At 35.1% G+C, this 19,309-nt stretch overlaps 2 protein-coding genes across 3 annotated transcripts in view; one reads left to right on the top strand and one right to left on the bottom strand.

Annotated features, from left to right (window-relative positions):
* The window catches only part of LOC109054485 (cytosolic purine 5'-nucleotidase), a 595,585-nt gene that overhangs the window by 232,228 nt on the left and 344,048 nt on the right, over window positions 1–19,309 (bottom strand). The window lies entirely within an intron of this gene.
* Window positions 1–19,309, top strand: part of LOC109052044 — a 38,567-nt gene that overhangs the window by 6,535 nt on the left and 12,723 nt on the right. The window contains exons 2-6 of the mRNA XM_042732309.1: window positions 2,838–2,867; window positions 10,073–10,172; window positions 15,519–15,634; window positions 15,812–15,935; window positions 18,256–18,329. Coding sequence (XP_042588243.1) covers window positions 15,854–15,935; window positions 18,256–18,329 — 156 coding nt within the window. The 5' untranslated portion in view covers window positions 2,838–2,867; window positions 10,073–10,172; window positions 15,519–15,634; window positions 15,812–15,853. The remainder of the gene's footprint in view (window positions 1–2,837; window positions 2,868–10,072; window positions 10,173–15,518; window positions 15,635–15,811; window positions 15,936–18,255; window positions 18,330–19,309) is intronic.

Below are 19,309 nucleotides of genomic sequence, written 5' to 3' on the forward strand. Positions count from 1 at the left end.
AGAATTCTCTTATGCTTACCAAGGCTACATTTATTTGATCAAAAATACAGTAAAAAAATATTATATTGTGAAATATTATTATAATTGAAAATAAAAAGTGTGGGGTAAGTATGAAAAAAAGAAATTAATAGTTATATTTATCAAAGATACATTATCAGAAGTGACAATAAAAAAAATGTATAATGTTACAGTAGATTTATTTCAGATAAATGCTGTTCTTTTGATCTGTTTTCATCATTAATAATAAGAACCATGTTAATATTTGAGCACCATAATAATTGGTTATAACTGAACACTGAATCAGCATATTAGAATATAATATTTCAAAGTATTACTATTTTCAATTTTATACCATTATTATTATTATTAAAAGACCCATTTTTTGTTGTTTTACAATTAATCCTTAACATTTCCGTACATTTTGGGAATTTTTGTCATGCTTTAAGGAGAAAAAGTTTCAGAAAATCATGGAGAGAAAGAGGTTGAGACTGATCACTAGTTACCCTTCTGAAAAAAAAAAATCTTATTTAAAAAAAGTGAAGGTGATAGTGATGTGACTTTATTAATTGTTATGAACATGTTTGTTGTTTAATGTTAGTTGATTTTTTAACTTATGTTGTGAAATGAGAAATTGTTGTAAAATGAACGGAGCAGTGGGGAGCCATTTATTCTGCGGTGCACGCGGGGAGCAGCCAGTTGGGGGTTCGGTGCCTTGGCTCAAGGGCACCTCAGTCATGGTATTGCCGGCCCGAGACTCGAACCCACAACCTTAGGGTTAGAAGTCAAACTCTCTAACCATTAGGCCACGACTTCCCTAACCTAAACTGACCAAGCTGTTTTTTTTCTGGTCTCAGTTGGTCTCTTAGTTGTTTTTTGAGGGATTTCGGAAACTTTTCAGATGGTCAGGATGAGAAAATATCTGATATCAGCTGAGCTTAGGCTGGTTAAACTTTTTTTTTTTTTGCCTAGAAGTTCACAAGTGTATTCAGGAATAAATGCGTGTAGATTGGACAAAGGTGACGTGCAGGAAGTTCCAGTCCAGCCGCCCTCTATCTAAACACAGCATCTCAGGAAGGCTTGAAACTAAATGAATGCATTGCTTTCCATTATTAGCACCCCACAGTAATGAGTCAATGAGTTTCCACTGACACGCTGACCCATTCCCCAAGGCATTAAAGAAACCTAACCTCTGTTTCCGCTCAGCTAGAAATGTGGAAAACAATCACACGTTCTGATATCCCTCATCGCACAGACTTCCTGTGACAAAACACAGTGATTGTCAGAGTTGCTTTCTGGGAACAAATTTCTTGCGTTTGTGTTTCTCATTGTGGTGTTAACCTTTGTTTCTCAGTCCTAATCTCAACATCATTATGCCCCAAGAGGCTTGTGTTCCTGTGTGCGCTATGTCTTGTCTGATATCCAGAGAGGGGTTACAGCAATATGCGTTAGTAATCCACTGTGATGTCTCGCGGCCCGCCGTCCAATCCCAGCATCCATCTGGCATATCCATCCAGCCACGGCCAGCACACGGGGCTCAAGCAGCTATCAGAAGTAATCTGCCCTAAATCACAGCTCAATCCCATAATAGTTATTGTATGGCCGTGGGCAGGGTCTTAAACAGAGACAGGAGTATTGTTCAAAATGGGGTTTGTTTTCCAAACAGAGGGACTCAGCTATAAGGGATTTTTCTGCTTTTGATTTTTCTTTCTTGCCCTGCCAACATTTACATTGCCTCCCCACCAGAAATGTGATACATATGATTTTCAGGTATAATTTTTCCTAGGGCTTTAAAGTCAGTCAATCACTTTTAAAATACAAGTATGTGTTTACATAATATATGTATGTGTGTGTATTTATACACAGGACACACACATAAATATATTATGTAAACATATTCTTTTATTTTGGAAGTAGTTAATTGATTTTACAGCCCTAGTTTTTTTCTGTTTCTGTTTTGTTTTTCCAGTTACTGTGTTGTTTTTTCTTTTTGTTTTGTTTTCCTGTTTTGTTTTGTAGTGCAACAAAAGCAAAATTTTGCTGGAAAACATTAAGAAATTTCAAATATTTATATAATTTTCAGCTCATTCTTTTTACTCTTGTTGCTGTTTTTTATTTTATTTTGCATTTTGCATTTTGCATTTTGTGTTTTTTTTTTTTTTTTTTATTTTTTTTTACAACAAACGCTGGTCTGAGTTATCAAACAAGAATGAAAAAAGTTAATAAAATAAGAATGTTAATAAATAAATAACCAACCAACCAATTAAAGAAAATATTAGTAAACAAACAAACAAACAAAAAATAAAATATCAGTAAATAAATGAACTGTATGTGTTTGTAATGTCTGTGTGGCTGGTAAGAAAAGATTTCACAAACATGTGACTCCATCATTCAGTATATAGGACATGTAGGATTATGCATTAGATAACATGTATCAAATGAAGATGTGAACATAGTGTCTTCATCACTATATTTATGTTTAATATGTATTTTATTTTCTTTAATTTTTTTTTTTAATTACCAATTAAATCCAAGCAAAGAGTGCACTGGAATTGTTGAAAAAATTAAATCAATAAATAAAATCTGTAATTTGTTCACTCTTATGTTTTTCCAAACCTGTATGACTTCTTTTCTTTTGAGTGTTTATTGGTTCATACAATGGAAGTCATCAAGACTGTTAAAATATATAATCTTCTTTTATATGATCTTCTTCCGGTTTTAAAATTTTTTTTTTTTTTTTACCTAAAGTTGTGCCAATGTACAGTATGTAACTCTTAGCATGATTATGTAATTATTTTGTCCTTCTGACTACTCTTTTTTTTTTCTTTTTTTTTTTGCAGTTAAGAAAGCCAAACTCCAAGGACCTCCAGGTAAGCAAAATCTCTTATGTTTTTCTATTCTTTTAAATGCAATTCAGAATTATGTAAAAACAATATTTGCTTTTCTCTGGGCCGTGGAAATCTTATGTAAATCATCTAGGTTTTGTGATTCTTGGACAGTGTTGGATTTTGATACTTATTTTGGTACAATTTACACAAATGCAGTACTTCACGTCACGTAACAGCTACATGATATACTTGATTCTCCTCAGAAACCTTGATTCTCCTGCTGAAAGTTCAGGGGTTCATTTGATAACTGATTCTGCCCTCATGCCATTCATCTTGTTTGAGTCCCAGAGCTTGTAGCTTGTGAGTTAGTGTGTAAGATCAGTGTAGGTTAAGCCCAAATCCCCACACCCTCCCTATTTGCAAATCCCCACACTGTTGGCCTTCACCTCGATCCCATAAGCCTGACTACTGTGTCCCTGGACAGGAAGGTGACTTGTGTGTGCTGTGTTTTCCTGAAAATCATAATCTACAGGTACAAAAAAGCTCTGCACCAGCTCTTGTATTGTAATGGGATGTCACAGGATGCCTTACTGTGGTTATTTTTTCACAATATAGGTTTTGGCTAGAGTTTAAGGGAGGTGTGAAGCTGTAAACCCATATGTAAATCCAAGGTTTTGTCCCTGGAGCAATGCTTAGATCTGTAATGAGTATTTTAAAAGGGATTCTTTACCCAAAAATGAAAATTCTATCCTCACGTTATGTCCTTTTTTAATTTTTAATTTTATTTTTGGTCCACAACATGCTTGGCAAAAAATTATGTTTTGTTTTCCTTTAAAAATATCTAAACATTTTTAAATCAAGAGATACATTTCCTTTATAAGCAAAATGACTTCAGATATTAAATCGTTTAATAACAAAAAAACAAATAGTGTTTGAAAAATAATCTTGTTTCACTGTTGAATAAAGATAATTTTTCTTGTCACATTGGCATTTTCTTGGCAATTTCTTATCACTTTTTTACTTATGTTAAGCAAAAACTAAAATAATTTTGATAGTATTTTCAGAAAACAAGACTTAATTTCTTAAAGCAGTGGTTCCCAATCCTGGTCCTGGAGAACCCCCAACACTTTTAGATGTCTCCCTATTCAAACACACCTGATTTAACTCATCAGCTCATTAGTGAAGACTCCAAGACCACACATGTGTGTGTCAGGTAAGAGAGACACCAAAAACATGCTATGTTTGGGGTTCTCCAGGACCAGGATTGGGAACTACTGCCTTAAGTCCACGTCCAGTATAAAAATTTCCTGATAATTTACTCACCCCCATGTCATCCAATATGTTCATGTCTTTCTATAGTCACAAAGAAATTAATTTTTCTGTGAGGAAAACATTCCATGATTTTTTTCCATATAGTGGACTTCAATGGTGGCAAACGATTTCAAGGTCAAAATTGCAGTTTCAGTGAAGCTTCAAAGGGCCCTACATGATCCCAGCTGAGGAATAAGGGGCTTATCTGGAGAAATGAATAAAAAAATATTTATACACTTTTTAACCACAAATTCTCGGCTTGCTCTAGCTCTGCGATGCGCATGCGCATCTTCACACATTACGTAATCCTGCTGGAAAGGTCACGCACGGTTAGTTCTTTGTCTTTGTACTTGGGTTAAAAACTCCAGCTAATTTTCTCCTCCAACCTTAAAATCATCTGACATCAATGAACACGTTTACATGCACACCAGTAAGCTGATAACTCAGAAATATCAGCTTATTAAAATAACCAGTTTTCCCCGTTTACATGCACATCAGTAACCTGACAACGCAAGTACATGACTTCATTAATAAATCGGGTTATTTCCCTGTAATAACATCAAAAAATAATAATTTGCATATCCGACACAGAGTATTCCATACATTTGTCAGTTGTGATGTTAAATTAAACTTGCAACATATCAGGAAACATACAGCTCGTATATTATCTTCTCATGCCGTTATAAACGCAGCATTGTGACTGAACCACTTCTACTTCTGCTGCACGAGATGAGAACACATTTTTATCATTTTCTGAGTCTGCTTTTGTGATATATTTCCTTCTTTCTTTACTGCAAGACGTTTGCTCGGTCTAGATGCGCTTAAAGCTGTTCTAACAATGCGTTCCTGTCACGTATCACAGATGCACACTTCAAAAAGCCGACAGCAAAGGGGGTTGTTGTTTTTATTTGCATTGCGTGATAGGTGTGAGTGGGAGGAAAAATACTTGTTGTGTTGCGGTTTGTTTGTTTAATTTATTTATTTACTCTGATAAAAGAAAATGGGTTACCGCGTTTACATGACCAAATTATTAAGCATAATCAGCTTAAGAACGTGCATGTAAACACGCTCAATGTTTTACATTTTTGTAAAGGGCATTTGCCTTTTTTTGCATGTTCGCTTTGTAAACATTGGGTTGATACTTTCGTCTCTCGTGACCTTTCCAATATCACCTAATAAAGGCGCGCATCGCAGAGCTAATGCAAGCTGAGCATTTGTGTTTAAAAAGTGTATAAATATAATTTTTTTTTAAAGAAAATTACAGATTGTTTCTTTAGATAAGACCCTTATTCCTCAGCTGGGATTGTTTAGAGCCCTTTGAAGCTGCATTGAAACTGTATTTTTGACCTTCAACCCATTGGTCCCTGCTGAAGTCCACTATATGAAGAAAAAAAAAAAACTGCAGTGTTTTCCTCAAAAAACAAAAGTAATTTCTTTTCGACTGAAGAAAGAAAGACATGAACATCTTGAGATGTTGATATCTCACAACTGTGATTTAAAAAAAAAAGTCTGAATATATAAACGAGCAATTACAAGAAAAAAGGTCAACCACACTGACTTTCATTGTAGGGACACAAACACCAAAACATTTTTCAGAATATCATCTTTTGTGTTCAGAAGACCATGATTAATGAGCTGATATTTTGAGTAAATTTGGAGTACAATAACTGTTTTCTTAAAACATTCATATTTATATCTTATCTCCTTTAAATTCTGCCTTAACAATCTCTACAAATAGTCCGTCCCTCCGTGATAATAAAACCAGACAAAGCCTGTTTCATCTAAATGAGACATTAGTAGGCCTCTCACTCCCTCTGGGACTCTTGAGCACTCTTCACTCAGATCACACCCGATCCTGAATTTCCCAATCACTCTGCGCCATCACTTAAACAAACAAGCAGCCCAGCACATGTCAGACTGCAATACTGTGTCACTGGCTCTATTGTATCAGAGAGTAAACAGTCGCTTGAGAATACGCCTGTCGGCCTCTGTCTGTCTGTGACAGGTGGTTCTTTTGTGTTCCAGCGCTGGAGAGTGTTTACTTTACCTCTCTAAAACCACTAAGATTGTTCGGCCAGAGCCAGGCTTATCCTGCCTCTAAAAGTGTGACCTATATTAAACAGAAGTCCATGGAGTGCATTGGAAAAATAATTTGGGCCATGTAACTGCAAATGGAACTTGCATTGTAATACTAGTACTAATACTGAACTCTTCGCTGATGTAGCATAAACTGCAAAAAGCATGTACAGGTACTGCGCACATAGAAGAATCCCTCGTGTGACTCTGCGTATACAAACCTCAGATCCATCCCATACCTCATACATGATTCAACAGGGAGCTGAAGCGGAAATGTCAACTCTCGATTGTATGCTACCTTTGACTAATTTAAAGGAAAACTCAACTAGATTCAATAATGAATGATGACATGTGGTGCAGTCATCAAAAAAACAATAAAACCTTCATGTTCCCATGAAACTTTAAGTTTTAAGGTTTAAAGTTTGGATTTAAGTAGGATATTCAGAGTTTTGTTTGTTCACTTTGTAGCAAGTTAATTAGAGATCCATGTTACAAACAGAAATTTTAGAAGTCTACCACTCTTTTCTGATAATTTCTCTGTGATTTCTGTGCAGCTGTGTTATATTATTTGATTTTTTTTCTTTATTTATTTCAGAATAAGCTGGTCACTAAAAGGCACAAAAAAATAAACAATCTCTGGTTGGATGTTTTTCATGTCAGTCAGAGCCTCTGTAGGTGGTTCTTGGCCAGAATAAGCTTCTAATATGATTAAATTCACACTTTACAGTTTCAGTCACCTGATATGTTTTTCATCTGAAGCTTTTCCCCACCTCCCTCTCTCCTACGCTTCCTGACATAATGGATAATCAGGAGATGTGCTGAATCTTTAATTGGCATCTGAATGTAAAGTGGCTCTCTGCTAATCAGGCCAGGTGTGATGCCTATAACGTCATAGTTTTGTCTCTCAAGACGCTCATTGCTTGATTGATTAGTTCCTGTCAACCCTAACCTCCACCTGGCTTGAGCCATAGCAGAGAATGGATTTCAGTGGCAGTTCACTGGTTGTATTGGTTGTGTCTTAATGTCTCATTTTTGGTGTTTGCGTTGTTTTGCTATACAGTGGCCCCAAAACTACCAGAAAATCTTCAAATACATCATTTTGAACAGTCTGTCTTGTTAACAGTTTACTCACCTGTCATTCAATCATTGCTCTAAAACAAACTTTGCTTTTATGTTTTGAATATTATGCTAATTTATTTTGAGAAATCAAACCTGACTATTTTTACATTCTTGAAAGAATAATTCTCCAAAAATGAAAATTTGCTGAGAATTTACTCACCCTTAGGCCATCTAAGATGTACATGAGTTTGTTTCTTCATCAGAACAGAGAAATGTATCATTACATCACTTGCTCACCAGTGGATCCTCTGCAGTGAATGGGTGCCGTCAGAATGAGAGTCCAAACAGCTGATAGAAACATCACAATTATCCACACCACTCCAGTCCATCAGTGAATGTCTTGGAAACCATCTTCACAAGCATTTTATTGCCTTCAGAAGATGTTAATTGATGGACTGGAGGGGGTGTGGATTATGTTTTTATCAGCTGTTTGGACTCTCATTCTGATGGCACCCATTCACTGCAGAGGATCCACTGGTGAACAAGTGATGTAATGATACATTTCTCCAAATCTGTTCTGATGAAGAAACAAACTCATATACATCTGTCATCAAGGCTTGAGGGTCAGTACATCTTCAGCAACTTTTCATTTTTGGGTGAACTATTTCTTTAATTAATGTTTTTGGTCTTCTTGGACTGTTCACAATTAATCATTGCACATCCTTTTTTTAAAGCTTGTCTTCATAATCTTTCATCAAAATGTGACTAGATGTTGTGTATTTTAATTCAGAATAACTGAATGCACCAATGCATAATAAGATAAGCAGCATGTATTAAGTATATAGGGTCATCTAAAGCAGGACAAGCACCTGCTCGCTCTAGCTAGTCTCTTTATCTTTGTGAATGGATTGGATGGTATTTTTGCCCCCATGTCTTATTTGAACTGGTTCGTGTTGATTTCAGTTGTCGTGGAGAGGCCTGATTGTCTTTGTCTCTGTGGAAACCTGTTGAAACAAGGAAACAAACACTGTGCAGTGAAGCACCGAAGTTTATCAAATCTGTTTTAACAGCTGACGACCCTTTCACACTTCTCATGAGCAGGACATCCAGCAGTGCTTTTATAAAGTCACAAGTTAAGACAGTTTCCCTGGTGTTCTTGTTTTTAGAAAACGTAATGAACTTCAATAAGGAAACTGTACATTATTTTCACCATTTTCCAGACAGACTTGGCATGGCAATGTAGCTGATGTCATAATTATGTTTCACTTGCTCTGGAAAATTATAGTGGCCTGTGTGACAGTAATATTGTCAAATCTCTGAATGTTTATATGACTGTTAATGCAAGACCACTGGTTTTCTCTGGGTGGGAGGAGAGCAGTGGGAGGCACTGCTGGCAGACCGTATAATCGGGCACGTGTTTGCCGGCCCCCCATCGCCGGCGAACAGGAAATGAATAGTGATGGTTATGTCACTGTCTCGGTAATCCTTCTGCTCGCGACACTAGTGGGTATGTGTGTTTACGTGTTTGCATACACGTTTGTATGCATGCTTATGAAGGGTCCTTATGAATTTGAAATATTCCACTGACATAAAGTTCATTTATTTTTGGAATACATTCAAATGCAATTCGTATATACAGTCAACTAAAAGCACCTTTTCTGATTTTCATTTCTGATCTAAAATTCATTTTGATATTTTTCGGGGGTAGAGAGTCAAAAATGTCAGGGTGGTACAACCGTCCTGATATCAAGAAGAAGAAAAAAAAGTTTGACATTCTTCAATTATTTCTATATTATTTGATGATTACTTGTTATTCATATTTGAAACTCAAATTGTCTGCCAGATCAAAGTCATGTGGTGCAACCAACATGCAGAAGTATGAAGTAAAGCAAACATTTATAGGCAATGGTGCTAATGATAACCCCAAATTATAAAACTAAGCAAAATGAAACTGGATTTTAACAAGACAGAATCTGTATATACAGTAGTGGTAAATTCTCGTCTTGTGGTCTAAATTCTATGTATGGCATAATTTCATAAAGATCTGATGCTAAACTGATGCTTTTTCCCTGTGTTGAGGATCTCATGTGAGATTATGGAGGTCAGGGCTCTGTGGGGGGAGGGGAATCACACTAATCTTTACTCTCACTCAGCACTATAGCATTATTGCTCAGGCTTTATTTAGTCAAGTCCAGTCACAGTCCTGCCACATGTGCTCTGGGATTTGCACAATATATATATATATTTTTTTGTGTGTTCAATACTGTTACTTTAGAAGTGTGCTTAATTACCATAAACGCTGCACTAGATTGTTGGCTAGGAGTTGCTATGCAGTTGCTAATGTGTTCGGAGTTGTTTTTAGTTTGTTGCTATTTGATTACTAGCATGTTCTGGTGGTTTCTAGCAAGTAATATCTGAACATTTTAAGTTACATGATCTGAGGTTTTGCATCATTCATGTTTTTAGTAAAAATCTGCAGGATGAGTTATATTCTAAAGTTTAAAAACATCATGAAATGGCTTGACAAGTATTATTTTCTTTCATATGTTAAAGTTGGGGTGGCCCTGCACATGACATGCATAAAAAATAGTAATTAATAAATTAATTAAATACATAACTTGAATTAAGGACTAAAGATGGCTTCATAGCTGATAGCTGCAAAACATGGACTATACAGTAAGTCACACAACAATTTAGATTTCATTGTGGTCTTAAAATACTTAGGGTTTCAGTCCAATCCAATTAAATTGCTTTGATTTAATAAACTGCATATAAACATGTATCTTCTGCTTTATTTGTAGATAAATTCAACGCCTATGTGACACTGAAAGTGCAAAATGTGAAGAGTACCACCATCACTGTGAGGGGAGACCAGCCATGCTGGGAGCAGGACTTCATGTTGTAAGTTCTTCTATCCCAACTCGTCACTGTGACACCACTTCCCAGACAGCAATCTATTATCTAGTAGCTAGTCATTCATCTGTCACGGCAGTGAGAGATATCTAACCTGGCAACCACACAAACTCTCTGCTGTAAAGCTTTTGTTGGCAAACTAATGAGCGCCTCTCAGCCGCCAAGATAACATCCCCGATAATCAGGCTGTTTGTGTGTATTTAGATCTGGTTGGTTTCTTAAAGGTGAAACGTGTCATTTTCTGTGTTCAAATACTTTCTTTTATGATTAACATGTTGAGATTTCCCAGCAGTGATCTCAGAGGAGACCTTACCTGTTTGTTAAATAACAATGAGGAAAAATTCTGACAAAAAAAGGATGAATAACCCATTATAATCAGTGACGCTGTCTACACTGGCAGCGGAAAAATTATGACTGAAAGTGGATTAATGTCTCGTTCTATTTATGATTTTCGTTCTAGAAATTATTTTCAACGGTTGCTTCGTCGTGTCCAATGTAAACAGACTTTAGCTGTTGTGGCGTGGCGAGACATGACAATTGTTGCGCCTGATGTGTACACCGTGTCTATTTTTATTACCACAAAAAAATTATTCAAATTATCCAATTAATCGTCATAATAATTGACCGATTACTCGACTATCAAAATAATTGTTAGTGACAGCCCTACTTTCAGATGTAGCACCATGTTTGAATGTGACCTTGTTTGATCACTTTGTGCCAAGCTTCAGTGAATATTGTGTGACACTGAACATGGGGCCTTGGTTTTGAGGGTTTAAGTATTTGATTTAAATGCATATAATTAAAAAATTAGCATATAAACAACTTACAACGCTACATTTTAAGACACATTTTGCATATAACAGCCTTATGACTATCACCCAGAGAACATGCCAAATTTCCAAAGACAGGTGGCTTTGCTCCAGGAAATGAAACTGGCTCGGTGTTTCTTGTCGCTTATTTGTTTTCTCTCAGAGATTTATATCTGTTTATTTAGATTCCTGCCCTGTCCTCATATTACATACATGCGTTCTGTCTCATGAGTTGGTTGTTTGTAAAGTTTCTCAGCTCGTCTCAACTGTTCTTCACACTTGTCGGACTTCTCTGTATGTATTTGTGATTTTTCTTCAACTGTTAAACATTATTTACTTTTGTACTTGTTGTAACATAATACTAAATATTAGTAAATTCATTACTGTAGTTTAGTGGTACTCAACCAAAATGACGTTAAAAATGTTTACTTCCTCAATTTTATCTATGTACTTAATGAAATATAGAAGGCATGATTTTTACTGTTTTTGAATAATTCAAATGAATAACTTCCATAATATTTACGAGCTATTTAATTGTCATTCAATCAACAAAAGTGATACAATACTGACTATAGGTCATTGAAAATAAATGAAAGCATTTATTTATTGTGTACTTCTGGTTTCCACGGTAACAGTGACTCATTTGATTGGTTGATTTGGCTTCAGAATTATGGGTAATGTAGTTCTTCACCAGAAAGTTAGTGTAATAGTGTAGTAAACAAAATGCTGAAATTTTGCTGCATAAACTGTGGTACAATTTTGTCCCAGGCCTAATGAATTTAAGGCTTTTCCACAGGGACAGTAATGTACCCTCGTTCTCATTGATGACTTCATGCTTTCTTGTCCTAATGGAACTTCAGAAAGCCAGATGTGATCATTATTGAACAGAGCCCTTCAATCTAGTCAAGCTTTGTGTCTTTGTTTTCAGAGGAGCATTTGAAAGCAGCGTTGAGGTTAATGACATAATATTTGATCCCTCTGGGACTAACAAAGGCCACCAGAGGGGATTGACGATGAGTATAGACTGATTATGTATTGATTATTGATTATATATTACATGTGATGCTTGCTTTCCCGAATAAATTCTTAGTGTTATTGTGAAAGAGTCATTTTGTGTATCACATACAATCCATCTCAAAGCCGTACTGTTATTTATGTGTCATACACCATTCAAAAGTTTGAGTCAATAAAGAAAGAAGGATCTTGTGTTCACAAAGGCTGTACTTGTTTGATGAAAAATACAGTAAAAAAACTGTAATATTGTGAAATATTATTACAGTTCAAAATAACTGTTTTCTATTTGAATATTAAAATTTTGTGTAAATCTTTCATAAAATGATTGGTACATAAATCGTAGCCTTGAATGGAATGTAAAAGAATGCAAAAATTATAAACAATGCATTTTGATTCTGTCTCATTCAATTATAACAATACCTTATCTTGATATCTTGTGCTAGCTAAACAAGCTTTTTCTTAACCAGTCAGCACTATGCTAAGCTAGTAGGCTAAACTGAATGCTAACTTAAAACCGAAAAAGGCTGGTTTATCATCTACCAGGTGAAAATGCAAGTGTTATCACTTTAAATGTATTAGCAAACTATTCCTAGACAAGCCAGACGATTTGAAGTGTGCTTCATGTATATACAGTGTGGAATGATTTGAATAACTGTCTAAATCAAATAAAAGCAATAGTACTAGTGTTTGAGAGCACATTAACTCAAGACTGGCTTAACATTACAGTATGTGACGTTACAGTGTTGCCTTACAAAATAGCCTATAGTTGAACTATATTCATGTGTTGCCTACATTTCCGTTGACCAAATTCAGTCCATTAAGGTTAAGCCAGAGAAACCTGCACACTTTCGTCTGTTTGCCCTCTCTCTGAGCCTGTTTGACTAGCTTTAATAATTATGATGATATAACCAATGGGATTACAGCTGTTTATATAGTTCCTCAGTTGTTTGTTTGATCAAAGGGCAAAGTTATTGTATCATTCAGATGTGTCACGAGTTCAGCTGTTCTGTGTGAACCTCCATACGACCCTGCGGGTGAGTTTGAGACGTCACATCTGTCCGGACCTGGATTTTTAGCGTGCGTACGTGGCATCAGCAAGCTGTCTCTATAGCAACCTATCAATTAATAATAACTCAGCCCATTGTCACTTGCCATGTTCTGGAAAACTAACAAGTGCAAAAAAAGAGAAATGAGCAAACAAGGTGCTCTCTGGGGGTCTAAAACCATCTTATCCTTACCGCACTTTGGAGACAATTGAAAGTCTAAATGAATAATGAATGGATTTCCAAATGCTCCTCTTTAGGTGCCACACTCGCGTCTGCTTTGGTCTTCTCTATTTATTACAAGCAGATAAAAGCCACATTTGTCTCATTCAGTTGTAGAAAAGACTTGCATCCTGTTAGCAGATGGTGTGAAGCCATTGTTATAGAGCATGATTTTCCAGCACAAATATTTTTATTTTTACACTGTACTATTTAATTATGCAGAGCAGACTTTAGCATTTGTATAGTGATTTGAACTAATTTATGACTTGTTAGACACACCTGATGTACAAATAAACTGTGCATTTAATATTAATCAACATCAATGTGCTTAGAATATTTGCAGTAAGTGTTTCTCTAAGCTTCTCAAACACAGAATGTTGTCAAACTTGATTAAAAATGTTTTGTGCATTTGTGTAGGAGCATGTGAATTTTTTTTTTTTTTGAGTGATGAGACTTTAACCTGCCCCATTGGTGCCATATTTATAATAATACTTAGCAAAACTTGGGGAAAATTCCCCTGAAAGATAAAAAATCTAGTTTTCTATGCTTTTTTTATTTGTTTTTTGATTTTTGTGTCAGGTGTTTTTTTTTATTGTGGTTTGTTTTTGTTTTTGACTCCACTAAAGCGTAAAAATACCATAATTTGTTTGCAGAAATTTTAAGAAACATGCTAAGTTAACATACTTGTTTATCTGAAAAACAGTGCTGCAGTCAGTTATTCTCCTTTTGAAAATGTGTTCCGGGCCGGAATGTCGGTGTTTGTTTTGGTTTGTGAAACCTGCCCACTGCCAGTTTACACAATTGTATTTCGGCACCCCGGGCTGCCAGTTGGCGGCAAACACAGAGTATTACATTTCATTCATCATCAACTGCACTCGTCAATCTGGCAACCTGCTTTTGCATCAAGTCTGAGGAGGAGGGGCATTTCATGAGTGAGCAAAGTCCCCCTCTCCAATATTTTGAATTTGGACTGCAATACCTAGTTCAGCCACTCGGTGTCAATCCTACATACAGCACCTTTAATCTTTATGTCAGAATAATCCTACACTGCACCTGGGATCTTATAAAACACTGAGACAATGAAGATGAAGCTAATTAGACCTGTTTCAGCTGCTTTTGTGCCTTTCCACTTGGTGGTGTGGTGAAGTACCACACAGACTGTAAAAATATGGAGATCAAGCACTCAGCAAACTGGAATAGTGCAAGGTTATGGAAGGTTATCTATCAACACATTGTTCAGTTTGTCTTCAACCACATTTGTCTTCAATACACTACTGGTCAAAAGTTTTTTTTTTTTTTTTTTTTTTTTTTTTTTAAATGCTCTTATGCTCACCAAGGCTGCATTTATTTGATTGAAAATTCACTAAAAACAGTAATATTGTGAATATTAAAGTTTTAGTTTAAGGGATTGTTTTCTATTTTTTTATGTATAATAAAATGTAATTTATTCCAGTAATGCAAAGCAACATATCAATGTTGAAAGCAGTTGTGCTGCTTAATATTTTGTAAAAAAACAAAACAAAACAAAAAAAACTGTGAGATATTTTTTCAGCATTCTTTGATTTAATAGAAAATATTTAATAGAAAAGATTTGAAAAGTAAATATTTTGTAACATTATAAATGTCTTTGTCACTTGATGTATTTTGATTAATTTCTGTCAAAAACATCTGACCCCAAACTTTTGAATGGTAGTGTATCTTTTATGCATTTATTTTATTTAAAGGGATCGTGAAAATTAAATGAAAATTGTCATTAATTACTCACTTTCATGTCGTTTCAAACCCATAAGACCTTTCTTCTTTTCTGTGTCAGACTTCGACATTTGTTTCTTTACGCACAAAAAGTATTTTCGTAGTGTCAAAATTAAGGTTGAACCACTGATGTCACATGGACTATTTTAACAATGTCCTGACTATGTTTCTGGGCCTGAAACGTGGTAGTTCCTTAGCTGTCTAAGCAAGGTCAGAAAGCGTTCAGATTTCATCAAAAATATTGAAGGTCTTATGTGTTTGGAACAACATGAGGATGAGTAAACTATCCCTTTACGGCTGGAAAAGGCTCCAATGAGTTGCTCCTTAAAGAAACTATTCGTAAAATTGATATAGTGTGTTCAAAATATTTTATGGGCATTTTATGATGTACTGAAAGTTACAAAAAAATCTAATCGGGTGCAATTGCCTCTTATGAAAACGAACAAAAAAAGCTACACCTTTTGAAGCATCTTTTGCTGTGTTTTGACCTTCAGTGAGATCAGTCGGCTGGACCTGGGCCTCATTGTAGAGGTGTGGAACAAAGGTCTCATCTGGGACACCATGTTAGGAACAGCCTGGATTCCACAAAAGCATCTGCCATTCAGAGGAGGTCAGGAAGTCATGCACATCTCACAAAATCTTACATCATTCCATGATCAAATACATTTCTTATGGAATGTTTGTAGCTGTTAATTTCAGTGAACTTGGTCATCAAGCATCAAGCTGTCCTAAATATTCCTCTCTTTCATATGTTTATACTGTAATGATTAACCTTTCCTCTGAACAGGAGGGCCCTGGTGATTGGATATTTCTGGACTCTGAAGTTCTGATGAAGGCAGATGAGATATATGGGACTAAAAATCCAACTCCACATCGGGTCCTTCTGGACACTCGCTTTGAACTGCCCTTCGGTGAGACTGACTCTTTAAAATTTGTTTGTGTAATTTAAAAAAGTACATCCTTTCATGTTTTTTTCATCATTTATGCAACCATTCAAAAGTTTGGGGTGATTTAAGATTGGCTGCAAGGACACATTAAGATGATCGAAATTGACAATAAAGACATTTTTAATGTTACAGTAGACTTTTGTTTCAAATGAATTATGTTCTTTTTAAACTAAACACTGAAGATTGGAGTAAATTCAGCTTTGCATCACAGGAATTACAATAGTAATTTTAAATTGTAATAATATTTCACAATATTACTGTTTTTACTGCATTTTTTATCAAATGGAGCCTTGGTGACCTGAAGAGTGTTCCTTAAAAACTTTTAAGTGGTAGTGTTATTCCAAACTAACTTTCTTCAGAGGAGCACAAAATAAGAAATTGTAACAGTCCCCAAGCACGTTCTGGCAACTGAATGTAAAAGAGCAGCGTGGACATTTTTCAGAACTTCTTATTTTGTCTTCCACATTAAGAATGGCTTGCTGATCTGTTATTTGGAAATGCAGCTGCTTGAGATCAATCCCATCTGTCTCTCTGGTGCTTTTGGGTTCCATTGATTTGTTGAATGTCATCAGGGTTGAGTGGATCTCCTTCAGGCAGCTGCTTGCTTTCTAATAAAATAGTTTTTAGATTGTCTCTCTAAAACTGCTGATTTATCCAGCATACAGTGGTATAATGTTAAAAAATTACTAATTTTTGTAGATTTTTCAAATTAAATGCTAACAAATAAAAACAAACAAAGCCTTTTAGACTTGAATGGCACTATTTCCTGAGAAATGGCTTTTTCTATGTAACATAGTGTGACAAGGATCCATGTAGCGGAGATATAAAAGGAGGCTTGAGCTTTTCGCTTGCTGGTTGAATTATCACTTTGATTTGCACCTCTTTGTGTAAGACTTAACAAAAATAATTACATTTTTACCAGCTGTGTCTCCATTGTTAGTGGAGCTATGGGCTGTAAATAAAGTGTGTGGCAGTGAACACGCTGCAGGTTGTTGGGATGTGAAAGGTCGGACCTTCGTAAGTGGCACATTTGGCCTGGATACCTGCCATTGATCCCATTCATAAGCCAGACTGTTTTATCCAAGCACTTTGAAGCTACTCTCCTCATGTGCCGTATCCCATGTGCCTTCAAAGGGAGCTGCACACAGTATCTGATGCTTTGTACACAATTGGATCCAATTCCAATTTGTTTTCAAATTTGGACCTCAGGACTGACAGTCTGCAATTTGGCAGTGAAATCGGATTTGATTGTTCAGACAAGGTAGTCACTGATCAAAATGTATATATATCACACTATAAAACAATTTGTGAAATTTACTAGCCATTCCAGAGTGAAAATTGTTTTAAAGAAACGGCAAGTTACAATAACATTAAACAAGATTAGTAGTAAAGTATAAAGACTAATTTTGTTTATTTACAACAGTAAATTTAGTTTTATTTATAACTTCAACAAATATGCACTTTTACAGTGCAGCTGTCATGGCAATGATTATAAAACAAGACCCTGATTGTCCAGACATAATCTGATTTTAAACTTCATATTAATGTGCTTTACTTCTGGTTTGCAAACATGTTTCTTCGCTGTTCAGACTACAATGGTTTCAAACTACATATTAATGTGTTTTAGATCTGGTTTGCAAACGTTTCTCTGCTGTTTAGACTACAAACAATGAAACAGATTTCTTAATCTGGTTTCAAACTACCTATAAATGTGCTTTAGATCTGGCTTGCAGACATGTTTTTTGTTGTTCAGACTACAAACAATGAAACCGATTTCTTAATCTGGTTTCAAAATACCTGTGAATGTGCTTTACTGTAGATTTGGTTTGAAAACATGTTTTTTCTTTTCAGACTAAACAATGAAAACGATTTCAGTTGTATAAGTAAAAGTTTTTTTTGCTGCACATATTATGTTTGTACATGCTGGATTTAATGCACAGGTGTCACAAACATGGCTTGTTTGCTAAGTAACAAATATAGTAAATATTTTCAGTTTGAACTAAACTAAACTACTTTTCCCCTTCTCCTAAAAATACTGCGGCAAATGGAGCTTCAGTCTGACAGCACAACATCCCTTTGTTCCTATACTTGCTTTTAAAGTGAAGTGTCAAGTAATGCTCTGTTTTTTAACTGGCAGACTATTTTTAAGGTCCCTCTGTCAAGTAGCTCATTATACATTTAAAAGGTCTGAATACATAATCTTAATGTCTTAGCACATGTTAATGGTCTGCATGAGGTTTTATGTCTTGGACTGCAACACTCATGACTCTCTGTGATTTTGCAGAAATCCCAGAGGATGAGGCTCGATACTGGACCGGCAAACTGGAACGCATCAATGCTATGGGCGTTCATGATGAGGTAAGACCTGTGCATGTGCAGCTAAACAACAGCATGCTTTCAATATTTCAGTACATGTGTGCTTAGTTACCAAACAAGAGTCCACACTGACTGTCATTGCATATAATTTTGTGAGAAGAGGTTGCACGACAATTTTCTGAATGCATTTACATTGTGTTTGGCTACAGTTGTCGTTGTAATTTGCATCTAAAAAGGAAGTGTAGGCAGCGTTTACCAGAATCACAATATTGCTTTTTAGAATTGCTCAGCATCATATACTTTGCTGTGGAGTAATATGAGCATAACTATAAACTTCAGATTAATTTTGAGAGAATAATTACTTTTTTGATGCCTATTATGTTTCTTTTGCCTAAAAGCTGATGTATAAGATTTTAAACAAATATTAGTTTTATACAGTGTCATAGCTGTGAGATTTTGTGTTACTGTAACATTAGTTTTGAGGTACAAAATTTTATATATGAATTGAAAAATATATCATCCAATTATCTTGTTTTTATGTTTTTTTTATAGTTTTCTTTTTTGTTGTTTTTGTGGATATATAATAATATTAATAATATTGATAGTTAATGTTAAAATATTAGAATATTTTATTTAAATTATATTTACCATTTTAGTAAAAATTTTAATGTGTATACCACTTTGACTTTCTGCTTTACACACAAATCATTCCTGACAGCTAAAAAAAATAAGTATAGAATAAGTTATTCAGTAATAGTCTGTAATGTAATAGTATTACTTGAATCTAATTTGAGATGGGTTAATATAATTTATATCTCAACCACCATTATAATCTACCCCTTTTGTAAATTGCAATTAATTCATCCTTATCTTGCTCGTCAAGGCTATTCAGTTATTTTTGACACTTATTAATTCTTATATTAAATCATGGCAGATATGTTGTAGTCTGAGAGTTATAAATGTAGGTCTGATCATATTTTCAATTTTTTTTGTTTTCCTCTTGGTTTTTTCATAATTAGTGT

The sequence above is a fragment of the Cyprinus carpio genome, chromosome B10 (genome assembly GCF_018340385.1).
Source record: "Cyprinus carpio isolate SPL01 chromosome B10, ASM1834038v1, whole genome shotgun sequence".
Classification (NCBI taxonomy): domain Eukaryota; kingdom Metazoa; phylum Chordata; class Actinopteri; order Cypriniformes; family Cyprinidae; genus Cyprinus; species Cyprinus carpio.